At 42.3% G+C, this 21,162-nt stretch overlaps 1 protein-coding gene across 2 annotated transcripts; it reads left to right on the top strand.

The window, feature by feature from the left end:
* The first annotated feature begins 257 nt into the window (after nucleotides 1-257).
* Nucleotides 258-18,659, top strand: rufy2 (RUN and FYVE domain containing 2). Of its 2 annotated transcripts, XM_070845083.1 has the most exons (20): nucleotides 258-457; nucleotides 893-1,154; nucleotides 5,501-5,674; nucleotides 5,849-5,966; nucleotides 7,665-7,766; nucleotides 8,229-8,352; nucleotides 9,201-9,265; nucleotides 9,356-9,421; nucleotides 10,288-10,357; nucleotides 10,649-10,750; nucleotides 10,899-11,015; nucleotides 11,162-11,254; nucleotides 11,866-11,940; nucleotides 12,044-12,141; nucleotides 16,953-17,072; nucleotides 17,392-17,521; nucleotides 17,665-17,759; nucleotides 18,129-18,177; nucleotides 18,305-18,385; nucleotides 18,476-18,659. In XM_070845083.1, the coding sequence occupies exons 2-20, from the start codon at nucleotides 1,079-1,081 to the stop codon at nucleotides 18,617-18,619; spliced, it is 1,899 nt and encodes a 632-aa protein (XP_070701184.1). In that variant the 5' UTR covers nucleotides 258-457; nucleotides 893-1,078; the 3' UTR covers nucleotides 18,620-18,659. The 2 variants fall into 2 exon arrangements, with proteins under 2 accessions (XP_070701184.1, XP_070701103.1); XM_070845002.1 differs by lacking the exons at nucleotides 258-457; nucleotides 893-1,154 and adding an exon at nucleotides 2,859-3,473.
* Nucleotides 18,660-21,162: the final 2,503 nt, after the last annotated feature.

Below are 21,162 nucleotides of genomic sequence, written 5' to 3' on the forward strand. Positions count from 1 at the left end.
GCAGAGTGAAACAAAAAGTCAAACAAACGAGTCATAAAATCAGGTTAAAGGGCAAAAAGAAAGCAAAGGTATAGCAGCGCCCTGAATTATGGGTTCTTTACTGCCTGGACCGAGAGGCAGCCATTCAGACAATTCCAGAGGCACTATACAATCAGCTAAGGAGTGTACAGATCAGCAAGAAACTGGTCATATGATCCCCGGTCAGCCCTGAGCTATTAGAGAGAGAGGGAGAGAGTGTGGCAAGCAGAAGAGGAGAAGCGGAACAACAGAGGAAAAGTACCACCAGTCCTTGTAATGCAGGTTATTGTAGCCTCCATTCTACTACAGTATGTCTCACTGTGTGTTGTAATGGACCCAACGCCCTTCAGCTGGTGTGGTTGGAGGCTTTTACAGCCATGCTATGGTGAGGTGCAGGCCCACTGGATTCCTCACTCATAAGCTACAACTCAAGGAAAAGGTAGAGCGAATTCTATGTGGGTAAAATAAATGTTAACTTTGGTGGCGCTTGTACTATTTTCACATTAAATCAAGGCTGATCAGAGTGTGGTAGAATGTCTGCAGACAGGATTTTTTTGAAAGGTCTCATCCTGTGGTGTTCAATGCTGTTTGTTTGCATCAGTGAAGGAGGAAAGGGAGGTAAACATTTCATTGTCTGATACAGAGACTATAGAGAGGGGCCTGACTTGTGTTCAGCCAGGGATGTTTTGGCATTTAACACAGTCGGGATGCCCAGAAATCCTTGAAATTGTCCTTGTTTTGTGTGCAGAAGATGAAAGCATATTGAAAGCATTTGCGTTCCTTGTGTGCTGATGGTGAAATATCTTTTTATACTGCTCTCTAATCAGCCTGTGTCCACTGTCTGTTTTGCCCCGGGATGTCCCGCTCAGCTCAGACTGTGAGCAAACCTGACCAAACTGGAACACACCACATTGGAAAAAGCCACAACAGTCCGCGGACGTTCAGGAGGGAGGGTCATCTGGTTCCAGCTCAGCAGTGGGCCACTTCAGGACTCAGGGATCTGCTTGGCTTACTGTCCTCTTTGTGACAAGTCAGTGGGCAAAGGAGAGCCCCACTCACCATGTACTCCCCTCAGAGTCTCCACCGCTGGGGCATCACTCACAGTGAGAGCATGGAGCGGTTAGCTTACAGCCAAGGTAAGCTGACATGCTATTTGAATTACACGATGATAACTCCCACTGCAACCTGATCTCACACAGGGCTCTTTTAAAATGACCTACGGAGGTCCATAAGGTCCGTGGATTCATATCACTGCACTAGAACAAAGCATCTCTCCTGTCTGGAGTTCACGCTTTTATAAAACATCACAGCTGAAATATCCAGTCTACAGTGTTTCAACTCCGGCCCTAACCCTTAAAGATATACAGTGTAGATCTACAGTAATTTATGTCATTCTCAGGCCAAATGTCGATAAAGTTACTTAAGAGTGCCCATCATAGTTCCGCCAGTGCACTGAAGTGCTGCAGCTCATCAGGATTCGCTGACTCTTACAGGAACCAATCACCTTCAAAGATGTCACCAATCAGTCAAGACAGCAATAGTCTGCTTTTAGCATAATCTATGACAACATTAAAAGGCTGAGAATCAGTCACGTGTTGCTAAAACTAGGTTGAGAAAATTACTATTCTTGATTCTCTAACAGTATTCTACAACAATTCAGATAATCACAATACATTAACACATAACAGTATACATTAAAGATATTTAAAAGATAAAGATGAAGACATCGTGCCATAAACTGTCAGACTTAATTCAACAAGTGTAATAAGTGTCTATCATAGAATGTGCGCTCCTCTTTATGTAAGCTAACTTAAAATGACCAGAAACGCAGTGGGGGAGGAATCCAGATCCGTCCCTCAGAGAGGCCGACATTTGAAAAACCCTCAGGTAAAATGCCTGTATTGTTTATGTGATGTAAGTAAAGGTACATTAATATTATTAACAAAATGCACTTGAAGTAAGCATTTTTATTAGAGAAAATTTTAACAATTTCAAATTAAATACTGTTTAATCAATTTATATTGTATACTGTTTAACAATACGTCATATTTTATACAGATCCTCACATGTTTTATATAGAAAATATTAATTTGTTAAGTAAGTAGCAACTACAACTGTCAAAATAATGTAGTAGAGTTAAAAAAGTACTATGTTACTCTCGTTAGATTTAACTTAACCATTCACTTTACTGCTGGAGGCTGACTTTGGTACCATCAATAAATTACTGTTTAATTAAAACACAAACACTGTTTTTCGTGCCAACTTGACAATGTTAGTTAAGATTATAATTTAAAAAATATAATAAACTGATTTCATGTTGAACACTTATTTTAATTGCAGATGTGTAATTTATTTATATTACATAAATATTTGAATAGAAATCATACTTTTTTTGAAATAGCTTCCATGTAATGCCAGGCAGTGACTCCAGATCAATAGCAGACATGATTACTTTATTACTACCACTACCACACAGGACACATCTCTCCTCATTAGATTCTGGTGCTTTTACATAAATACTTTTAGAAACAATAATGACGCCACTCTGGCATCAAATCAATACAAAAGTATACCATCAACACTTTACATGCAAATAACATGAATGTTCCATGAAAATGATAAGAGGAAACAGAAAAAGCTCTAAAATCCAGAAACAATGTGAGAGCTGCCTGCAGGCAGCGGTGCAGTTCTCCCTTCCAGCAGCAGGGGGCGGCCCTTCCACAGCCGGGCGGCACTGGGATCATGACGTAGTGCTGCCTTTTGTGTCCTGTGAGCACCGTGACAGCGCCCCTCCCTCCGGAGGGCACAGCGGGACCGTCAGAGACCAGACAGCGGCGAGGTCTGCGGGGCGTAAACAAATCTGGACTGCACGGAGAGGTGCGGAAAAGCCGGTTATCCCCCGGAGCAGCTGTCCTGTTACGTTCACCATGTAGACCGACGCCCGCGCTTCACAGTCGGTGGACGTTTACGACGGCTGGTGTGTGACTGCAGCTCGTCCTGTCATCGCTTTGGCCGATGTATCACTGGTGTTTTCATACCTCGGCTGTCATAATGGTCGCCGGGTGAATTGTACATCAAAGCTAGCTCGCTCAGGTTTAGCAAACCGTGTGTATCTGCCCGTCTTCGCACCGGCCAGAGCCAGTTATAGTAAATTCAGAGGTACGTGAACATGGCATCGCCCGCAGAGCACGACCTGGCTCTGTCTGAAGCCGACAGCAGCAGGGAGAAAGCTCAGGTGTTCGGGATTTTGAGGCTGCAGGAGGAGAAGTCTGGTGGTGGAGACAAAGCTAACAGTAGCAGCGCAGTGAGGGGAGGCGGCGGAGGAGATGGCCGATGGCAGGCTCCTATCTTCGCTTTGGCCAGGAAAGCATCCGAGACCATTTCAGGGAGCATTCACGTCCTGCCCAAAGTGTCGGAGCACAGAACGTCTCTGCCCGGGGACTGGACCGTCCAAGGTAGAGTATTATCCGGGGGGTAAATGACTGTAAATGATTGTTTCCGGGACACATGAGAAAATGTGACCTAACCCTGTGGACATCCACGGGGACAATCGGTCATTCAGTCAGTTGCTAATTGGAGCAGAGTTAATAGTTTCAGCTGGTGTGAGTAGATTCAGCAGTGTGACAAACCAGACTGGTACACATTACCTCACCGCCCTCCGTGTGCGGCCGATTGATTGTTCATAGATCAGTGCTGCTGTCATGCTTTGATGATACATCCTCTTCTGTTAATGTTAGTGGTGGTGGTGCTGCTGCTGCTGCTTCCCACCACCACACAACTGAAGTGCCTGAAGCATCACATGCTGGCTGCACTCATGCCAGTGGAAAAAATGAGTCTTTTTCCTCAGGGGTTACCAAATTGTATTGTGCACTGTGTTGATGCATGTGTTTGCTGCCTTGATAATACTACAGAGTCCTTAACACTTTCCCAGAATCCAAGGAGGTGACCTCTAATGTCAGGCTTTGTCTGACTCACAGAATTCAGTTACATACAAATGAGAAATGCAGCAAATACTCATGTTTAATAAGCCAGCAGAGGATTGGCATTTTAGCTAGACAAGTGAATCACATTATTACCCACTTATCATTATAGTTGCTGAATAATTTTCTGTCAATCAACATCCGCTGTCATTCTAGCAGAATGGCTGGCTCTATTTTTTCTCTGTCAGTGTGCCCATCATTCAGCGTCGACAACTAGGGTTAGTTTCTGCCAGATTTCAGGTGTCCATCACAGACTGTTATGTAATAATGCAGAATTAGTTCCACTGACATTCATTTCAGGCATTCAGTCCTGGGTGTTTTTTTTAAACAGCACAGGAAACTACGGTTGGACAATGACCTTTAAGAACAATTAATAAAACTTAGAATACCATTAAAACTCAAATCACCATTGAAGCATCACCCTTTGGTGTCGTAGCTTTTTAATGTCTTCAGTGTTTGGTGTGCTGTGGTAGAAGTTACATGGTGACACAGGTAATCAAAGGGTTACTGTTTTTTCCCCAGTATCCTCAGGGCTCACTGCCCAAGGGCACCCAACAGCCATGCTGCTCCCAAGAAATCATCTGTTGATTTGTCAAGGTGTCTGCCTGCAGTCCAACCTGCCGGAGCAATTAAGGCTCCTCTGCACTGCTAGGCAACCTCTGTACCTGTTCACCTGACATTGTTCTGTCCTCTTCTAGTGCTTGGCTACACATTAACGCAGAGCTCCACTTATAGACCATTTAGCAGCATACGTCTATGAGAGGTTACAATCTCAGACCCTGGAGTATTTCTATAATGGAACGGAAGCTGCAGCATCGGTACACTGGATTTAAGACACAGTTATACATGATGCTATATATGATGTTATCTCAACACCTTCAAACAAGGCTGATGTCCAGCATTGTTAGAACAATGGGTATCAAGGGTCTAAATAATTTTTCTGAGCTCATTAATAATATCTAGGTGTGGGAGAGTGGGATCTGTTTGGGTGGATTTTTCTTCCACTTGTTGAATTTTGGTGCTTTTTACATATGATCTGTTGCTCTCAGAAACGCCATTGCGCATTTATTGTTTGGGGTGGATTCTGCTCTCAAAGCACTTACATTACATTTACTGTAGCTGTAGACATTAACCTGGCTTATTCAGTTGTCCCTCAGACAGACGACAATGAATGGATATTATTACTCATGAAATGAAGTTCTAAGTTAGAGGACTACCCTTTAATTTGTATCTGCACTCTATATGTAAATAAAGGAATAATGTATCATAATTGACTATTGTGACTATTGCATCTTTTATTATGCAGTGTATTCAGTTGTCTTATCACTTATCACAACATTTGAATCGCTTCACACTGTACACAACCTGTTCTGTTTTGAACTATCAAAGTAGCCAAGTTAAACTCACCATCATTGTATTCCTAAGATGGCAAAATGATTGCACATCACTAATATAATTGAGGTATTTTCAGTGAAGTATCTGTGTGTGGTTTTGTCTTGCAGCCCTGAGAGACCCCATGGCCATGGAGCGGGCCAACCTGCTGAATATGGCCAAGCTGAGTATTAAAGGGCTGATTGAGTCTGCTCTGAGCTTTGGACGCACACTGGACTCAGACTACCCACCTCTCCAGCAGTTCTTTGTTGTCATGGAGCACTGTCTCAAACATGGCCTCAGAGGTAAGAAGGAGAGATATTGTTTGTCATGGTGTCAGGTGTGGGTGCTGCACCAATGTGAATACATCTACAACTTCCAAACATATTAAAATTCTATATCCAAGCTGTTTACCTTTGCTTATGTCCTGGATTTTCATATGCCAGTGTGTAAGTCTCTCTCTCTTCCTCTCACCTCAGTGAAGAAGTCTTTTCTGGGCTTTAACAAATCTCTATGGGGTCCTCTGGAGCTGGTGGAGAAACTGTGTCCTGAAGCAGCAGAGATCTCAGCCTCTGTACGAGACCTGCCTGGACTTAAGTAAGGAGCTGGTTTATCTATACACACACACACACGTGCTCACACACAACTCAACCTAACCACATGCTGGAGGAACATGAGCCATAGTACAACCACACACACACTCACATGCAGCAGTAACATGAGAATGTGACCTGAGCCAGAGCAGGGAAGTAGCTGATTGTGATTAACTTTCACTTCACCCTTCCTCTCACTGCTGCCTCACTTCTCCACTGACACTATTTGCCTATTTTATTATTCTTTAGTCTCTTTGTAGCAGAGGATAGACTCAGTGTAGACACATTGTCCAAACATGGTTCAAGCAGTTAGAGTTCATTAGAAATTAGTCAGTAGTTTTGGGCGGTCGACACTCTTTAAATCCATACAGAACCTAATTATGTTCCAAACACACAAAAAATATGTGATATGTGAGTAACAATATGGTTTCCCATCCATTCCAATGGACGGAGAATCTGGACGAGGGAACCCAAGTTAAAGGACAATAGCCTGAAGAGACCTTTTCCAACAAAAACATGTTTATGTATTTTTAATGAATGTTTAACTCACATCAATTAATGAAGTGATGTGTATTTGTTGATATGAGCTAGTTTTTCTCCAGTAAACGGTATGTCCTATGTACATGCATACAAGCACGCATTGTAAGCTGACTGCGTCATAAGAGTCAGAATAAATCTAAACAGCACCCATTCATTCCACTGTTTCGTCACAGTGACGTTCAGATCCTCATTCCAACAATCTGATTGATAGATTAAAATGTGTTGTGCTTCCTCCTAGCTCCGGCTCTCCCGCAGGCCACTTTAGATGATGTGGAACCTTCTGATTGGCTTACAGACATCAGTCACATAATACATGATTTGTCCATTTGGGTGGAGTCAGATGACAGTAAACAAAGATCTAGACGTCCTAGAAGAGTTATGTCCATTGGAGCAGATGGAGAATGTGAATGTGTTACAAGTGAAATCAGTAATGCTGCAGTAGTATATTTGCTGCCAGTCCTGGACTTATTGAGTTATTAGTGTTTTTGTTACATTTTTGATCTATTTTATAAGAACCCAGGAGTGACAATAGGGCTCAATGTGGGAGGTAAAATCAACTTCAAACACCTATATCAACATTCAAGTGGGGTCCTCCAGTGGCTATAGGAGGCACACTCTCACCTGCTCTCATTCATGCTCATGATTTCCATGTCAGGCTTTACTTGAGGCTGTTGAGCTATCAGGCACCCCATAGCAGAGCTGCCAGGCAGGGAATCAGTGAGCAATACTCAGCAAAATGGGGAACAGCTGTGTTGTCTTTATGTGAAGAACAGAGTCTATTTCCTTTGGTGGTGCTGAGTCAGACCAACAGACGCGTAGCAGAGCAGCATTTTTGCAACATCAAGTACAGATTCCAAGGTTAGACACAAAACAGTGCAAACCTTTCTCTTTAGAATAATGTTACACATGAACACACGTTTTTTGCTGAGGTGACACAGAGGCAAAATACAACATGGTGGTCAAGTTGAACTGAAGTCTTGAAAAGAAAGAAATCTTAATTAGATGAGGACATGTAACTGACGACTGCAACAAGCATTCACAAAGATGAACATAACTACATCTAAACAATAACACAGAACAAAGTCAGTCTAAGCTGAGACCCACAACCTCCTACAAATATGACCTCATCACCAGTGTGTTTTTGTGCACGTGTGTTTTCCAGGACTCCATTAGGCAGGGCCAGAGCTTGGTTGCGTCTGGCGCTCATGCAGAAGCGGCTGGCAGACTACCTTCGACTCCTCATCACCAGGAAAGACCTGCTCAGGTACACACACACACACACACATACGCATGGCGACACATGAGAAGGACATATATGACAAAAGGTACACTTGACTTGTTATATCTTTTAAAATATACCTATAGATAACTTATATAACATAAGCTTTGAAAATGAAATCATAAAGAGTCTGGATTGATGAATCAGACCCTTATATTGTAGATTTTTCTTATTGTCAACACATCTCATTAAGTTGGTCATGTTTACAAGTTTCAGAAATCAGCAGAAAAAGCTGATGTTTTGTAATTAATAAATTCAATTCAGCATTTTGAGCACAAATTCACCAATTAAAAGTGCTCTTAATACCCTGAAAATGAGTTAATATAAAAAATGAAAGCGTGTACTAATACATTCACAGTAACAACACTACAGAGGAAAAACATTAGAATAAAGCCACTCCCTTTTTTATTTTACCGGAGCTCCCTTCAATTGTGTCTTCCTCCACAGTGATTTCTATGACAGTTCAGCGCTGATGCTGGAGGAGGAGGGAGCAGTGATAGTGGGCCTGCTGGTGGGGCTGAACGTCATCGATGCTAACCTGTGTGTCAAAGGGGAGGACCTGGACTCTCAGGTAAACACTGCTCTCAGAGCGTATTTAGACCATATGGTGTCATGTTTCTACTCCATGGGTGGAGACTTTGTCACTAATGCCAACGGCCGACACAGACTGTGTTTGTGTTTGTTTAGATCCAGTCATTCTCTGACCACAAGGTGAGCCAGTATACAGATGCCACACAAAGAGTTTACCTTTAATGGCAGCTGTAAATGAGGTCTCATACCAAAAAACTTTTATGTAGTATTTTAGAGAAATCTTTCAGGAATCAGGATCATGTTTGGTCACTACTGAACTACAGATCTGTCACTGACAATCATTGTCATTATTGATGAATCAACAATTAACTGAATATTTTTGCCATTCATCGATAGACTATGAAATGTCAAAGAAATGTAAAAATAAGTGCAGCTTCCCAGAGCCCAAAGTGATGTTTTCCAATATTTTGTTTTGTTTGAACAAAAGGTCCAAATCCCAAAGATATTCAGTTTGCTTGAATTTTTTTTTGATACAATTACTTGATAAATAAAATGATTATTTCAGTTGATTTCCTAATTGATGAAGAGACTGTGTTTCTGCTGTGCTCCTTTTCAGCAATGTATCAACTCTTGAAGGTCTCTTTAGACTGTAATTCCACAGTGGACTTTCTATGTAGTTTCTATGTGTATGTGTAGTTAACAGACATATTAATAAATACATTATCTTTAGTAAATGTAAACATCCCTAATTATTGCAAAATGTTCTGGTGGGTTGCGACAAGGCACGACTCATTTCATTAAACCCATGGTTGTGCAGTCTTTGCTTTTCAGAATGTGGCTTCTTCTTGAGTGATAGTGGCTGAACATACTTATCTTCTTTTATTTGAGGTTGGCGTGATCGACTTCTCCATGTACTTGAAGAATGACATTGATGATTACAGGAGTGAAGAGAGGTATGATCTTTCATTGTCTCTCTTTCTTGTCTTGTTGGTCCGCTAAATATGATTCAGAGCTCTGATTTATGTCTGTTTCCATGGCAACAGGAATAGCCAGATAGCATCCATCTTGGATCAGAAGAACTATGTGGAGGAACTGAACCGACAACTCAAGTAAGACACTTGCTTTTTTGGTTTTTTTTCTGGGAAACAAACATGTCTGCAGGGTTTCCCCCAAAATTCCTGAAGATGACGGTCTTATGAACTTCAAGGAATTCAAGTAATGGAAGTCCTTTGTTTAAAATACTGTGTGCTAGACCTAATCAGTGCCAGGAAGTAATTCTGCTTTATTTTACCCCACATTTTTGTTTACATCTGTACATTGTCTGATGTTTGATTAGTGTTCTGATGCCTTGGCTCACAGGCAGAAGGCTGACTGGCTGATTTCGTTAAACTATGTCCAGTTCTCTGTAGTCAGTTTCAGTTCGAACCAGTTGGTTGTTTCAGAAGTGTAAGTCTGTTTCATCCGTCCCTGCAGACAGTTTCAGTAAAGCAGCCAGTTGCATTTCCTCTTTTGTTTTTTCTTTTTCTGGTGTCTCATTTAAGTGAACTTCTGATCTGCTGCTTAAATGCAAATATACGTTTTTCAAATCTTTCTTTAAATTTTGCAGCTGTGATTTTAAAAAAACAGACCTCTAATGCGTGACATGCTGTTACTGTCCTTCATGACTGTATGAGCTGTGTCTGAACATACATTTAGCTAGCCCCTGCACTACTGTATTCATTCTGCAGGGGTTACATTCTGGTCTGTCAGTCTGTGGTGAGACAGTTCAGTCCTTTCAACCTGTGACTGCCTTCAACCCTCTACACATGTCTGACAAGCCTCAGCTGTTCCCCATTGAGCTTGATCTAATACCAAGAAGCAAGATTTCTGTTACACATTTTAACACCTCGGCTGTATTAATATTGCAAAGTCAGTGAGCTCCAAAATTAGGAGAAGTTGATTGTAATTTCTGTGTTTGTGTTTTTTGTGTTTCCAGCTCCACAGTTCATGGTCTTCAGGGCAGAGTGGACTCTCTGGAGAAGTCCAACTCTAAGCTCATAGAGGAGGTGAGAGCCACACTCAGAACATCTGTAAAGATAGATTTAGATGAGTTTAAGTGCACATCTCTACATTAAGACTTAAACTGCTTTTGTTATGTTAAACGGATTATAGTGTGTTAAGGATTATGATTTAATGTGGACACACCTGCTTTGTGTGTTTCAACGGGACACAAATGTCTGTTACATGTTAAGAAAACGCTGAATCTATTATGATGCTTTAGCCAAACATGTTTGAATGAAATCCCAGCGTCAGTGAAAGCGTTAGTGTCAAACTGTTCAACTGAATTGTGTGTGCAGTTAGCCATAGCCAAGAACAACATCATCAAGCTGCAGGAAGAAAACCAGCAGCTGAGGAGTGAGAACAGTCTTATTTTGCTGAAGACGCAACAACAATTAGAGGTACTCACACACAAACACTAATTACAAAAATATATCACTGCCTGAAAAAAGAAAATGAACCAGGTTTTTACTGCAGCTTTATATTCCAATAATTATACGGATGCATGATATGGCTGACATCTTCTTCCTCTTGATGTTTTTCACCAAGGTAACCCAAGGCGATGTGTCATTGGAGAGAGACACATACAAACATTCCCGCCAGGGCTTAGATGAGATGTACAATGAGGCTCGAAGGCAACTGAAAGAGGAGTGTCAGCTCAGACAGGTCAGACTGTCACTGCTGTGTGTGTGTGTGTGTGTGTGTGTGTGTGTGTGTGTGTGTAATATACATGGCGACAGTGTAGTACAAGATTTTATACATGTGGCTTGTGTTGTGTAGTAACAGATTATATACGTGTGCTTTACTTTCAGGATGTGGAGAATGAGTTGGTAGTCCAGGTGTCAATGAAACAGGAAATGGAGCTGGCCATGAAACTTCTGGAGAAAGATATTCATGAAAAGCAGGTCAGCATAGATTTTCCTTGCCCATCTGTATAATACTTAACTCTTTTCGACCGCTGATTTATTCACAAAGAGTCCTTCCTAAAGGTAAGACTTGCATATAATAAGGACTGTTAATGGGGAGTCTCACAGTGAGGAAGAGGGTGATAACGAGCCCTTTTGGGGGCACAAACTAAAAATGTAGCAGCAGTGTGTACTTGCTGACATGGCGCAGTAATACCTTGCTAGCTCCTATGCCCATCTCTCTGGCAGCCCTGCCAGTGTCAGGCCTCTCACCACCAACATGTGAGCTCTGCTACATCAACACCACCAGCTGACATTTGTAGCCAAGCTGTGAGATACAGCAGCTGCCTTGGCAGCAGCATCATTGCAGCTTTGCAAGCAGGCTGCTGTCAGGTAAATCAAATGTCAGACTGGAGAGTAATGTCTGCTTCATTACTGCTCAGGCCCATGGGGCGCGTGACAAGGGAATATTTGTATGAAGCATTGCGACATACAGTTTGTCCTAAATATGTTTTGGCTTGTGTACGAATCATTATATTCTTTCTTGTACAGACCACCTGTGAATAAATCAGTGTCAGTGTTCCACTCAAGTGTGTGTTTTTTGCCACTAGGACACACTGATCGGACTGAGAAATCAGCTGGATGACGTCAAAGCCATCAATGTAGAGATGTACCAGAAGATGCAGGTACAAACGCACACACATGCTTCTCTGGTTGCTCTGAATCTACTTACACAAAGGCTGTCATCATTATTACTACCTGTGACAGCCAGTACTTCTCATTTGTTAGTCGTCTGACGATGAGATGAAGAAGAAGAACAATATGATCAGTCGTCTGGAGGAGAAGACCAATCAAATCACGGCCACCATGAAGCAGCTGGAGCAAAGGTGAGACACACTGCCTGTGAAGGCACAGCACACACTACAAACCAGGAAAACCAGCCTGTCCCATGTGTCTCCTCGGCCCTTCCTTCAATGTAAACCAGGTTCTCTGCTGTTCTCTTCAAACCTTTGAACTGCAGTTTTTCTTTGATTTACAGAACATACGTAATCCTTCTTTAGTCCCTTTCAACAGCTTTGACTGTAACCTTGAACCAAAACTGCAGAAGGAAAAGTCCCAGTTCTCAGCCAAACATCATGATCTTGATAAAAATTACTGTATTGTTTTTCTAGACTAAATTATTTGTTTAATTATTTAAAAGTTAATATTTGTTAATACCTCTGTAGGGTCTAGTTTAAAACTGTGCAGAAGAGAACTTGGGGAAAATATGGAGACATGTGATTTTAGTTTTCTTCTTCATCACTGTGTCGGGGTTTCCCCAAGGAAACTGGTTAGCAGGTGCTAATGCTTGTCTTCTCCTGTCAAATGTTCCTCAGTGCAAAACATTAGAAATGGAAGTGATATGATTTGGTTTTTTTTACCAGCCAGTACATGTATGATAAGCCTCTTTTTGATGTGGTTTAGTTGTTAGATGGCTCCTTCTTCTCTTTTCCCTGAAGACTTCTAAGGTTTTATTTAATAAAAGTGTATTCAATGCTTTTTGATGTTTGCTGAGTTGGTCTTCATTCAGTGGACCCACCCTGCAACTTTTTCATGAAATGGCAAATAGATGCACTAAAAAGTGTTTGCATGTCAAATCTATACATGATAAACACAAAGTTAAAGCAAATTACCACATTGTCATTGTCCTGAGAAAACTGTCGTGTCTTAGCTGTGGATTTTTTACATTCTCCAAAAGGCTTCTTCTGAGTACAAAAGTTGCTCAGTTGGTTTGTAAATTATTCATAGGGTGCCTCAAATAAAGACCACTTCCCCTTACATCATAAAAATTTAATACATGTCTGTGGCCTTCAGGGAAAAAGAGCAGAAGCACTATTTCACACAGCAAATGCACCTCCAGTGCTATTCTTCAGGCCAGTGTTTCCCAGTCCTGGTCCTGGAGGCCCTCTGCACTACACCAGCTCATCATCACGCTCTGCAGAAGCCCGACAACAACCCATTCATGTGAGTCAGGTGTGTTGGAGCAGAGAAGGGCCTCCAGGACCAGGTTTGGGAAACACTGCTTCAGGCCATCACCTACTAACTAATCTGATTAGAAGATGAAACAGTATTTTTCTGGGGAAACCCCACAATCCTGAATTGATCCTATCTACTAAATTACACTGCTGGTATTTTCATGCATGCTAAGTTCTCTTGGTCAAACTCTGTGTGCACCACTCTGTATAATGCTCCATACTTGCATCAGTCATTACGTGACCTGCGGGTTCATTGATGCCCTATGATCCTTCCTCACCTCATCGTTTACCTGTCAGCAAGGTCCATCCCTCCCCTCCCCTCCCCAGTTGGTTTAAGTCTGTTCCATCCTATTTGTGATTGGTTGTGAATGTTTTTTGCTGCTCTGAAGATTTATGCGGGTGGGACGCAGACCCCGGTTACACTTGTTTTTTTGCAGTGGGAGTTTTATGTTGTTGCTGAAAAATCAAATGTTCTGAGCAGGCCCACTGTTTAAAGTCACAATATTTAGTGGCTAATTAGAGCTCAGACGTCAGAATTGAACATGTTGTCTACTGCAGAGAGATCCAAATAGTGCTGACCGCTGTAGGTGCTTTCCAGGCTTAAATCTCTTCTGTTGATGGGATAGTTCTGTGCACACTACACACATTTTGCCTGTTGTAGGTGTTCTCATATATCTGTCCACATTACCCTCCCCTGTCCCCCCCACTTCCTCTCATAACTCATATGCTGACTGTAGAGGGAAACATATCCAGACTAAAGAAATCTGATGACAGTGGCAGCCTTAAAATCCGATTTCTGTGTTTTAATGTCTTTTGTTTCCAGAGTCACCAAAAGTGTTCAGTGTAACCGGGGCCACTTAGAATACTGATGTATTGACATCCTTTCTTCCTTCCTTCCTTCCTTTCTTTGCTCCTTCTTTCCTCCCTTCTGTTTGTCTCTTTTATACCATCCATCCAATCATCCATCCATTCATTTTGCTCCCTTGAAACCTCCACATTGTCATTTTTCTCCCCTGATTTTTATCCCTGCTCGTCTGTGCAGTGATAAGGATTTGCTAAGTCAGACCAGAACGCTTGCTATGTCATTTGTTAAGTGTGCCAGCACAGACACAGAGCACCAGTACAAGCTAGTCAAGGACATCTCCTTCTGAGGACAAACACACACACATGCACGCACATGCAGACACATGATTGCTTAAGACTCAATGAATAAATGGACTTAACCTAAAGGAACATTCCTGTTTTTTTTTTTGTACACAACATTCAGATGGTTTCATGGCCTAAGAGCAGCCACTCAGCAGAGTGCTGGGATTCAGAGACCTCTGCAACATGTTTTACGACCTTTAGTTAAATCCTCTGCACACAACTTGGCTGGTTTCTTCTGAATGTCCTGGTTTAGCTGGTCAGAGAACTGTCTGACTATTACATCACTTATGCATTTTGAATTAATCATACGCTACTTTATCACACACACACGCTACTACTACTATACTTCCTGTGTCCGGTAGTCAGTTTATATGCAGTAACGCTGACAGTAAGATAGTTGACTCTGAGATGTTATCATAGGGTCGTTGTTGTTGTTCACATCGAGTTAGAATGAGTATAATCTGCTTTCCAGCTAGTGTCACAACTACTGAGTGGTTTTATCTGGCAACAATATACAACATATCTGGTAATATTGGATTCATCGTATTGAAACTAGAATAATGTAAGATACTCAGATTTAAACATTGATATGTTAATGGAATATATTTTCACACAGCTACCAAATTGCACAATAGAGGCCGAATTAGCAAATGCCAATATTATGCCCAACATAACAAAATGATGGGTTCATTTTACCAAATATTCCAACCTTTTTTGTTTTATTTTTGAACCCGAAGCTATCACTCTTACATTGTAGGATACTTTACTATTATTCTGCTTTCTGTCGATGCAGAATAAAGTGAGGGTGGAAGCTGCTATGGGACAGAGACAAATGACCTGCTCCCTGAAGGCAGAACGCTCAGTCACTAGTTTTCACACAGTCCCTCAGTGGCATCCACGTCGGCTCTGCACAGGTCGTTGATTAACTTGTGATTCTGTGCCTGTGTGTCCTTTTACCTTCCTGCAGGCAACAATGTTCAGGTCCAAAGCACGAGCAGGAACATGTAAACTATCATATGACCTAGACAACATCTGCCTGCGTGTCATCACAGTCTGTCAGCAGTGTTCACTACAGATGTTTAGTCAGACAGGAGTTTGCTTGTTCAGCCTCCTGCTTTTTAATTTGTTGCCGGTTTGCTCTGCATGTGTTGCACCTTCTGACCTGCTTCTGATTGGCTGTGATGAGCCCTCGCTGTGTTTGAAATCTGTCCCTTGTTCACTCACTCACTACTTTCTTTAGATACAGTCTAGTAGTTCACCCTACAGTGAGCAGTAAAGTGAGATTTTAAACACTTGTAAACTATGGTTACTTTGTTACAGAGTGCAATGTGGGATTGTTAGCAGCAGATAGTGTCCACGCCATGAGCACTCCTATAATATTCCACTGTTGGAATATTTGAGGGCACTATATAGTGGATAAATGTACACACCGGAATTTGGACACTCAAATACAATGGCGAAAGGTAAATACAGCACAAAGGTAGTGATTTGGACTCAGCCCATCCTTTTTGCTCTTCATCCTCATGAAGATTCACCTAAAACCTGTACGGTTGAGTCAGGTCTTGCAGATGTAAACGGCTCAGTGGGACCAGCAGCTTTAGCTTTAGCTTCATGTGCTTTGCTTGTGCAGACTGAGCCAAAAGCGGCTGTAAACCTCTGGAGCTTCTGTCAAGGGAACTTCAATGTGTGTCTCATCTTTGCATATTTATTGATTCTTGTGATAGATCAGGAAGTAACCTACCTATTCTAACTCCATGTTCATAGTACTGTAACTCCTCCCAGTTTGTAGAAGAACAAACACTCAGTACAGCTGTTGAAAACTCACAACTGTTGTCTTTTACCACCGTGATCAATAAAGTTAGATGTTTTGAAAGTGTTGGGTGTGGTTTGTGTTTTTGGCCATGTGTAGGGTGCTCCTCAACAGTCAACACTTGTTGTAAGTCAGGGTGTGTTGGGATTGTCCTCCTCATTGTCCCAGTGTGTGAGATGGCTCAACAAGAGCTAAAACTGTTTAAAATCCTCATATCCTGAAAACATGCTATGAAAGGTTCCCCCTGATAATATCCTGTGAAAAACAATGAAATTGGCCTATTTTTCATACTCTGAATGCTGTGAATATGTGAGGTCTCATTGAAAAAGACAACATGGTGATGCTGAGTGCTCTAAGATGCTGCATTCAGTCAGCTGTCCTTTATTTTCTCCATTCACTTGCTTTAGGGCAGTTCTCCCTCATTGTTTCATCATGCATCTTTATGTTGACTCATCACCCGTTTGTATTCCTCACTGTTCTGTTTTGGATCTTCTCTCTTACACCCTGGTGTTGTAACAGAGGAAATTACAACACCAACCCTCTTCATCATTTATCCTCAGCCATCCCTCCTTCATGTTTCCACTGAGAAACCTCAGTCCCTAACCTCTGTCCCTACCCATCATCGTCCTTCCCGCCTTCCTCTGTTCTTTTCTCCCTCTCCCTCCACCCACCCCCCCAGTTTTTTCTCTCCATGGTCCTGAGTTTGTCCCTGGTTATAATGGTGCAGATTACAGGAGGCAGAGAGGCACCGCACCTCGGCCGAGGAGGGAACCAGACGCTTCAAGTTGGACTTTGCCAACAAGGCCGACAGCCTGCAGCGGCAGATTGAAAACAGAGAAAGGCAACTGTAAGCAAACCCCTGCACAGACAGACTGACGGCTAGACTCACACACACACACACACACACACACACACACACACACACACACTTAATCTAAAGATGCTGTGGTAATCACAATTAAACACCTGTAAGCATGCACATCTGCATAACATTACTTATTGTTCAGGAGACAGCAGACCTTCACTCTCAGTTCTTGACTTCAAAAACAAGACACACATTTAAAACGTGTACAAACGAGTGTACTCAGTATCGTCTTCTCTCTCTCTCTCTCTCTCTCTCTCTCTCTCTGTCATCTTCATTTTTTGTTGTATGTACACATGTGTAGCCAGCAGCTGGAGACGGACCTGAAGATAGAGAGGGAGTGGAGGCAGACGTTACAAAACGATCTAGACAGAGAGAGGGACACGGTGTCTCAGCTCAGCACAGAGGCGCTGCAGATCAACGGACTGAAAAAGGTAAGAGACAGAGAGAAAGAAGCGAACCGGGTGTATGATATTGTACAGTACGCCTTATTACGTGTGTGTGTGTGTGTGATCTAATTTGATCTTAATGCATGTTGTCCTCTGTCATGTTTGTGTTTTTATCATTGTTTTTCCAGGAGTTCCATCGCCTGCAGGATGAAAATATTCAGCTGAAGACCATCTGCGAGGACCAGGAACGAGCTCTGGAGGAACTAGGCTCCAAACTAAGCGAGTATGTATGCTTCAGTTAAAAGTCTCTAAATCTAAATGTAATGTCTAATGTAAGATTTGAAAAGCTCCATTCAACGTGGGAAGTAAGTAAGTATGTCAAATGTTTGTGTTTTTTTGTACTTTCTAAAACATTCATGATACAGTACAGTTTTCATATAATTCTGTAGTTTTCAGAATTATATGAATTCAATGTAAAACATGTTTAATCTTAAATAGTTCTTAAGATAATGGAGTGTTTTACAACAAATCCTATCAGATGCACATTCTTGAACTCCCCCTAAATAGTAATGATAATAATTCAGTCAGAATAAAGATGACCAAAGAAAAAAGATTTGGTGGCCTTCACCCTTCTCACTCTTTTTGTCATCAGATCCAAAATGAAGATTGAGGACATTAAAGAAGCCAACAAAGCTCTTCAGGTACAGTAACAGTGAGCTCCATTCAAACCCTCATCAGTGGGGCTGGTTTTGGATCAGCGGGGGATGTTGGGCTGTTTGTCTGTAATCTGAAGATGAAACAGAGATTCGCTGTGCCATGTTGTTTCAGGGGGGTCAGGTTTGGCTAAAGGACAAGGAAGCCAGCCACTGTAAGCTGTGTGAGAAGGAGTTCTCCATCTCAAGACGAAAGGTCAGTTCTCAGATGAAGGGAGATTAAAAAGAGGATTCCGACACAACATTTAATTATTGCGGTTCCAACTCTCGTTCTGTCTGTGTCCAGCACCACTGTAGGAACTGTGGGGAGATTTTCTGTAACAGCTGCTCTGACAATGAGCTCCCTCTGCCCGCCTCACCAAAACCAGTCAGAGTGTGTGACACCTGCCACGCCCTCCTCCTCCAACGATGCTCTTCCAATCCTACGTGAAGGAGCCCGACGCCGCTGCCATGACTGCCTCAAACAATCTGACATCTGACATCAGACTCGCAAATTCCCCCCCCCCATCCTTTCAAATCTATCTCCCAACTTCTCTCGACAGTGTTTGCTGCTAGAAAAGGACCACATGCATGAACATTTAGTACATTTGTCTTCATTTCCAGTCCCTCAGATGAAATGAGGGACATCTCATCATTGTGACTCACCTTTGTTTGATGTCACTACGTTCTTTGCAGTGCAAAACATTCAGACGTCTTCTCTTGTAATCAGGCGCAGAGAAGGAGGCAATCAGTCCACTTTAACATGGGCCAAAATGTCTGACTGTTGAAGGAGTGAGACTCTTTGACAGATTAGGTGACATAGCCAACATATCTATCCTAAATATACAGACAGATACAGTTGAGACCATTTAGCTACAGTAAATTTCGATGTCAACGACTTTGACGCTTGCTAAGTGGAACTGTCCCCAAGTGCCCTTTGGGTCAGTGCGAGCAGTGAGCTGGCCAGGCTTGGAGAGCTGCACCTTCCAGAACTCAATATGTGCTCACTACAATCCATCCGCTGTCTAGAACTCTTGTCCTTGAGGGTCGCAGGCCGGAGCCAATCCCAGCAGACATTGGGAGAGGTTTACACATAGAGACAGATAACCACTCATGCATTTCTGCTGGCCGGCTGATTCGAACCCAGAACCTCCTTGTTGTGAGGCAACAGTGCCGGCCACCTCACCACTGTGCTGCTCTCAATACAATACAGCAAATTTAGAATACACATTTTTAAACTTCTACAGTACAGGGAACTGCGAGAGCAGGCAGCCAGACTGTCCGTGTGGTAATAAAAGCTGCCAGGAAGCTGGAAGCACTTCAGTCTTCCACCCCTCCATCCTCTATCTGAGTGGTGTCACATTAACACCAAACAGACTCTAAAAGGCACAACAGGTGTGACTATATGGAGGTCACCTGCATACTGAAGCTCATGAGCAGGTAGACGCTCCTGTAAAAAGAGTTCGGGTATGAAAGGAGATGCGACTTTGCGATGGACTTAAAGTGAAGCTGCATTGTGATGAGCAGCATGTTTTTCTGAAGCACACCTCCAGTCTTACGTAGCACTGCATCATTAGTACACATGTATCAAGCCTCAAATTGTATACAGTGAGTGTATAGCCAAACAGAAGAGATTATATCATGTAGTGTCAGCCTTGCTACTGGTAGTTTCTGACTCCAGAGCACCCTCTTCTGAGGTGGAGGGAAATGAACACAGTCTATAGCAGCATTTACTCAGGCACAAAAGATCAAGCTGCTGAATCCAACTTCACTAGACACTAAACTGAAATAGAACCTGGATATTTTTCTGTTTAGTTGGCAGTGAGAAGTTCAGAACTGTGCCACAAAATGAAAGTGGTCTCACTTTGTCCCTGTTTTAATTGCAGTTGTCTCACAGGAGCAGCGTGGGACTATTTGTGCCCACCATCATCTGTTCAGAACAAAGTCAGATCTGACCTCCTCACAGCACTCTGTGCAATGAGAGTTTTCTGCAAACTAATTCCAGGAACACACACCGCTCCAAGCAGGTTTCGCTCTGCTGACACTACGACTAGATCAGTTCCCTGTGGGGCTGTGGTTTTCAAAGAAAAAAAGAATCTAGTCTTTTAAACATTTGTGCCTGTGTAAATGCGGTGAATGTTACTTGTGCTTCTCACGTTGCCAAAATGAGCCCTATATTTCTACAGAGGGTTTCTGTAGTGAAATATTTCACTGTAGCAACACTAGCCGATACTCGCCAGGCAAGCAGCCCGGACTTAAGGCACATTTCACGGTTTGTCTGAGACACTAAAGGACCAAGAAGAGCAACAGACACCGTCTTTTCTGGTGACTGATTTAAATACATGTCAGTCTAACTCTTCTGTTAATGAACCACTGACTAGCTGACCACATGACCACTTCACTGACTAATTGGTGGTTGTTAATTACAAGCTAGCACTTCTGACGACATAGCCACAAAGTATGTACGCTTGCCAATCCTATATTTCCTGTAATATAGATTGACTTGAGAGTATTTATATTTGATTTTGTGTTCTGTGCACATTAATTTTTACGTTCAGAAGTCCAGGGAACGTTCAGAAGTCCAGGGAACTTGTTTGAGCTTCCACTTGAAGTTAGTTGGAATGTGTGCAGATGTTATGATGAACCACATTTTACTGCTGCTCCATTCCCGAGTCAAACTCTAAACCGTTTTTGTTCCTTTTTCTTAAAGTCAAGATTCAGACATGTCGTGTTTCAAACTAACACTGATCACTGTTTGGTTGATGGTATTCAGTGTCGGGTTATGGTGTGAGCTCCACTGCACATTCTGGTTTTATACTTCTATACAATGTTTACAACCCTCTCAAGAACTGGAAGTATTCATTCCCATGAAGAGATAAAACAGGCCTGGGTCCATTTCAACAAGTGTTTTTCTTATTTCAAATATTTAAAAACGTACCAATTCATCATATCATCGAGCACCGTAGGCAGGTGTTTTCTGAAGTGCGCCCAGGC

Source organism: Pempheris klunzingeri, chromosome 1, assembly GCF_042242105.1.
Source record: "Pempheris klunzingeri isolate RE-2024b chromosome 1, fPemKlu1.hap1, whole genome shotgun sequence".
NCBI classification, from domain to species: Eukaryota; Metazoa; Chordata; class Actinopteri; order Acropomatiformes; family Pempheridae; genus Pempheris; species Pempheris klunzingeri.

Bases quoted from the DNA above. Each gene is read 5' to 3' on its own strand.
- rufy2 (XM_070845002.1), top strand. From the start codon at position 3,188: ATGGCATCGCCCGCAGAGCACGACCTGGCTCTGTCTGAAGCCGACAGC. The intron at 5,675-5,848 runs GTAAGAAGGAGA...CTCTCACCTCAG, and splicing joins TCTCAAACATGGCCTCAGAG to TGAAGAAGTCTTTTCTGGGC. The intron at 10,751-10,898 runs GTACTCACACAC...TTTTTCACCAAG, and splicing joins AGACGCAACAACAATTAGAG to GTAACCCAAGGCGATGTGTC.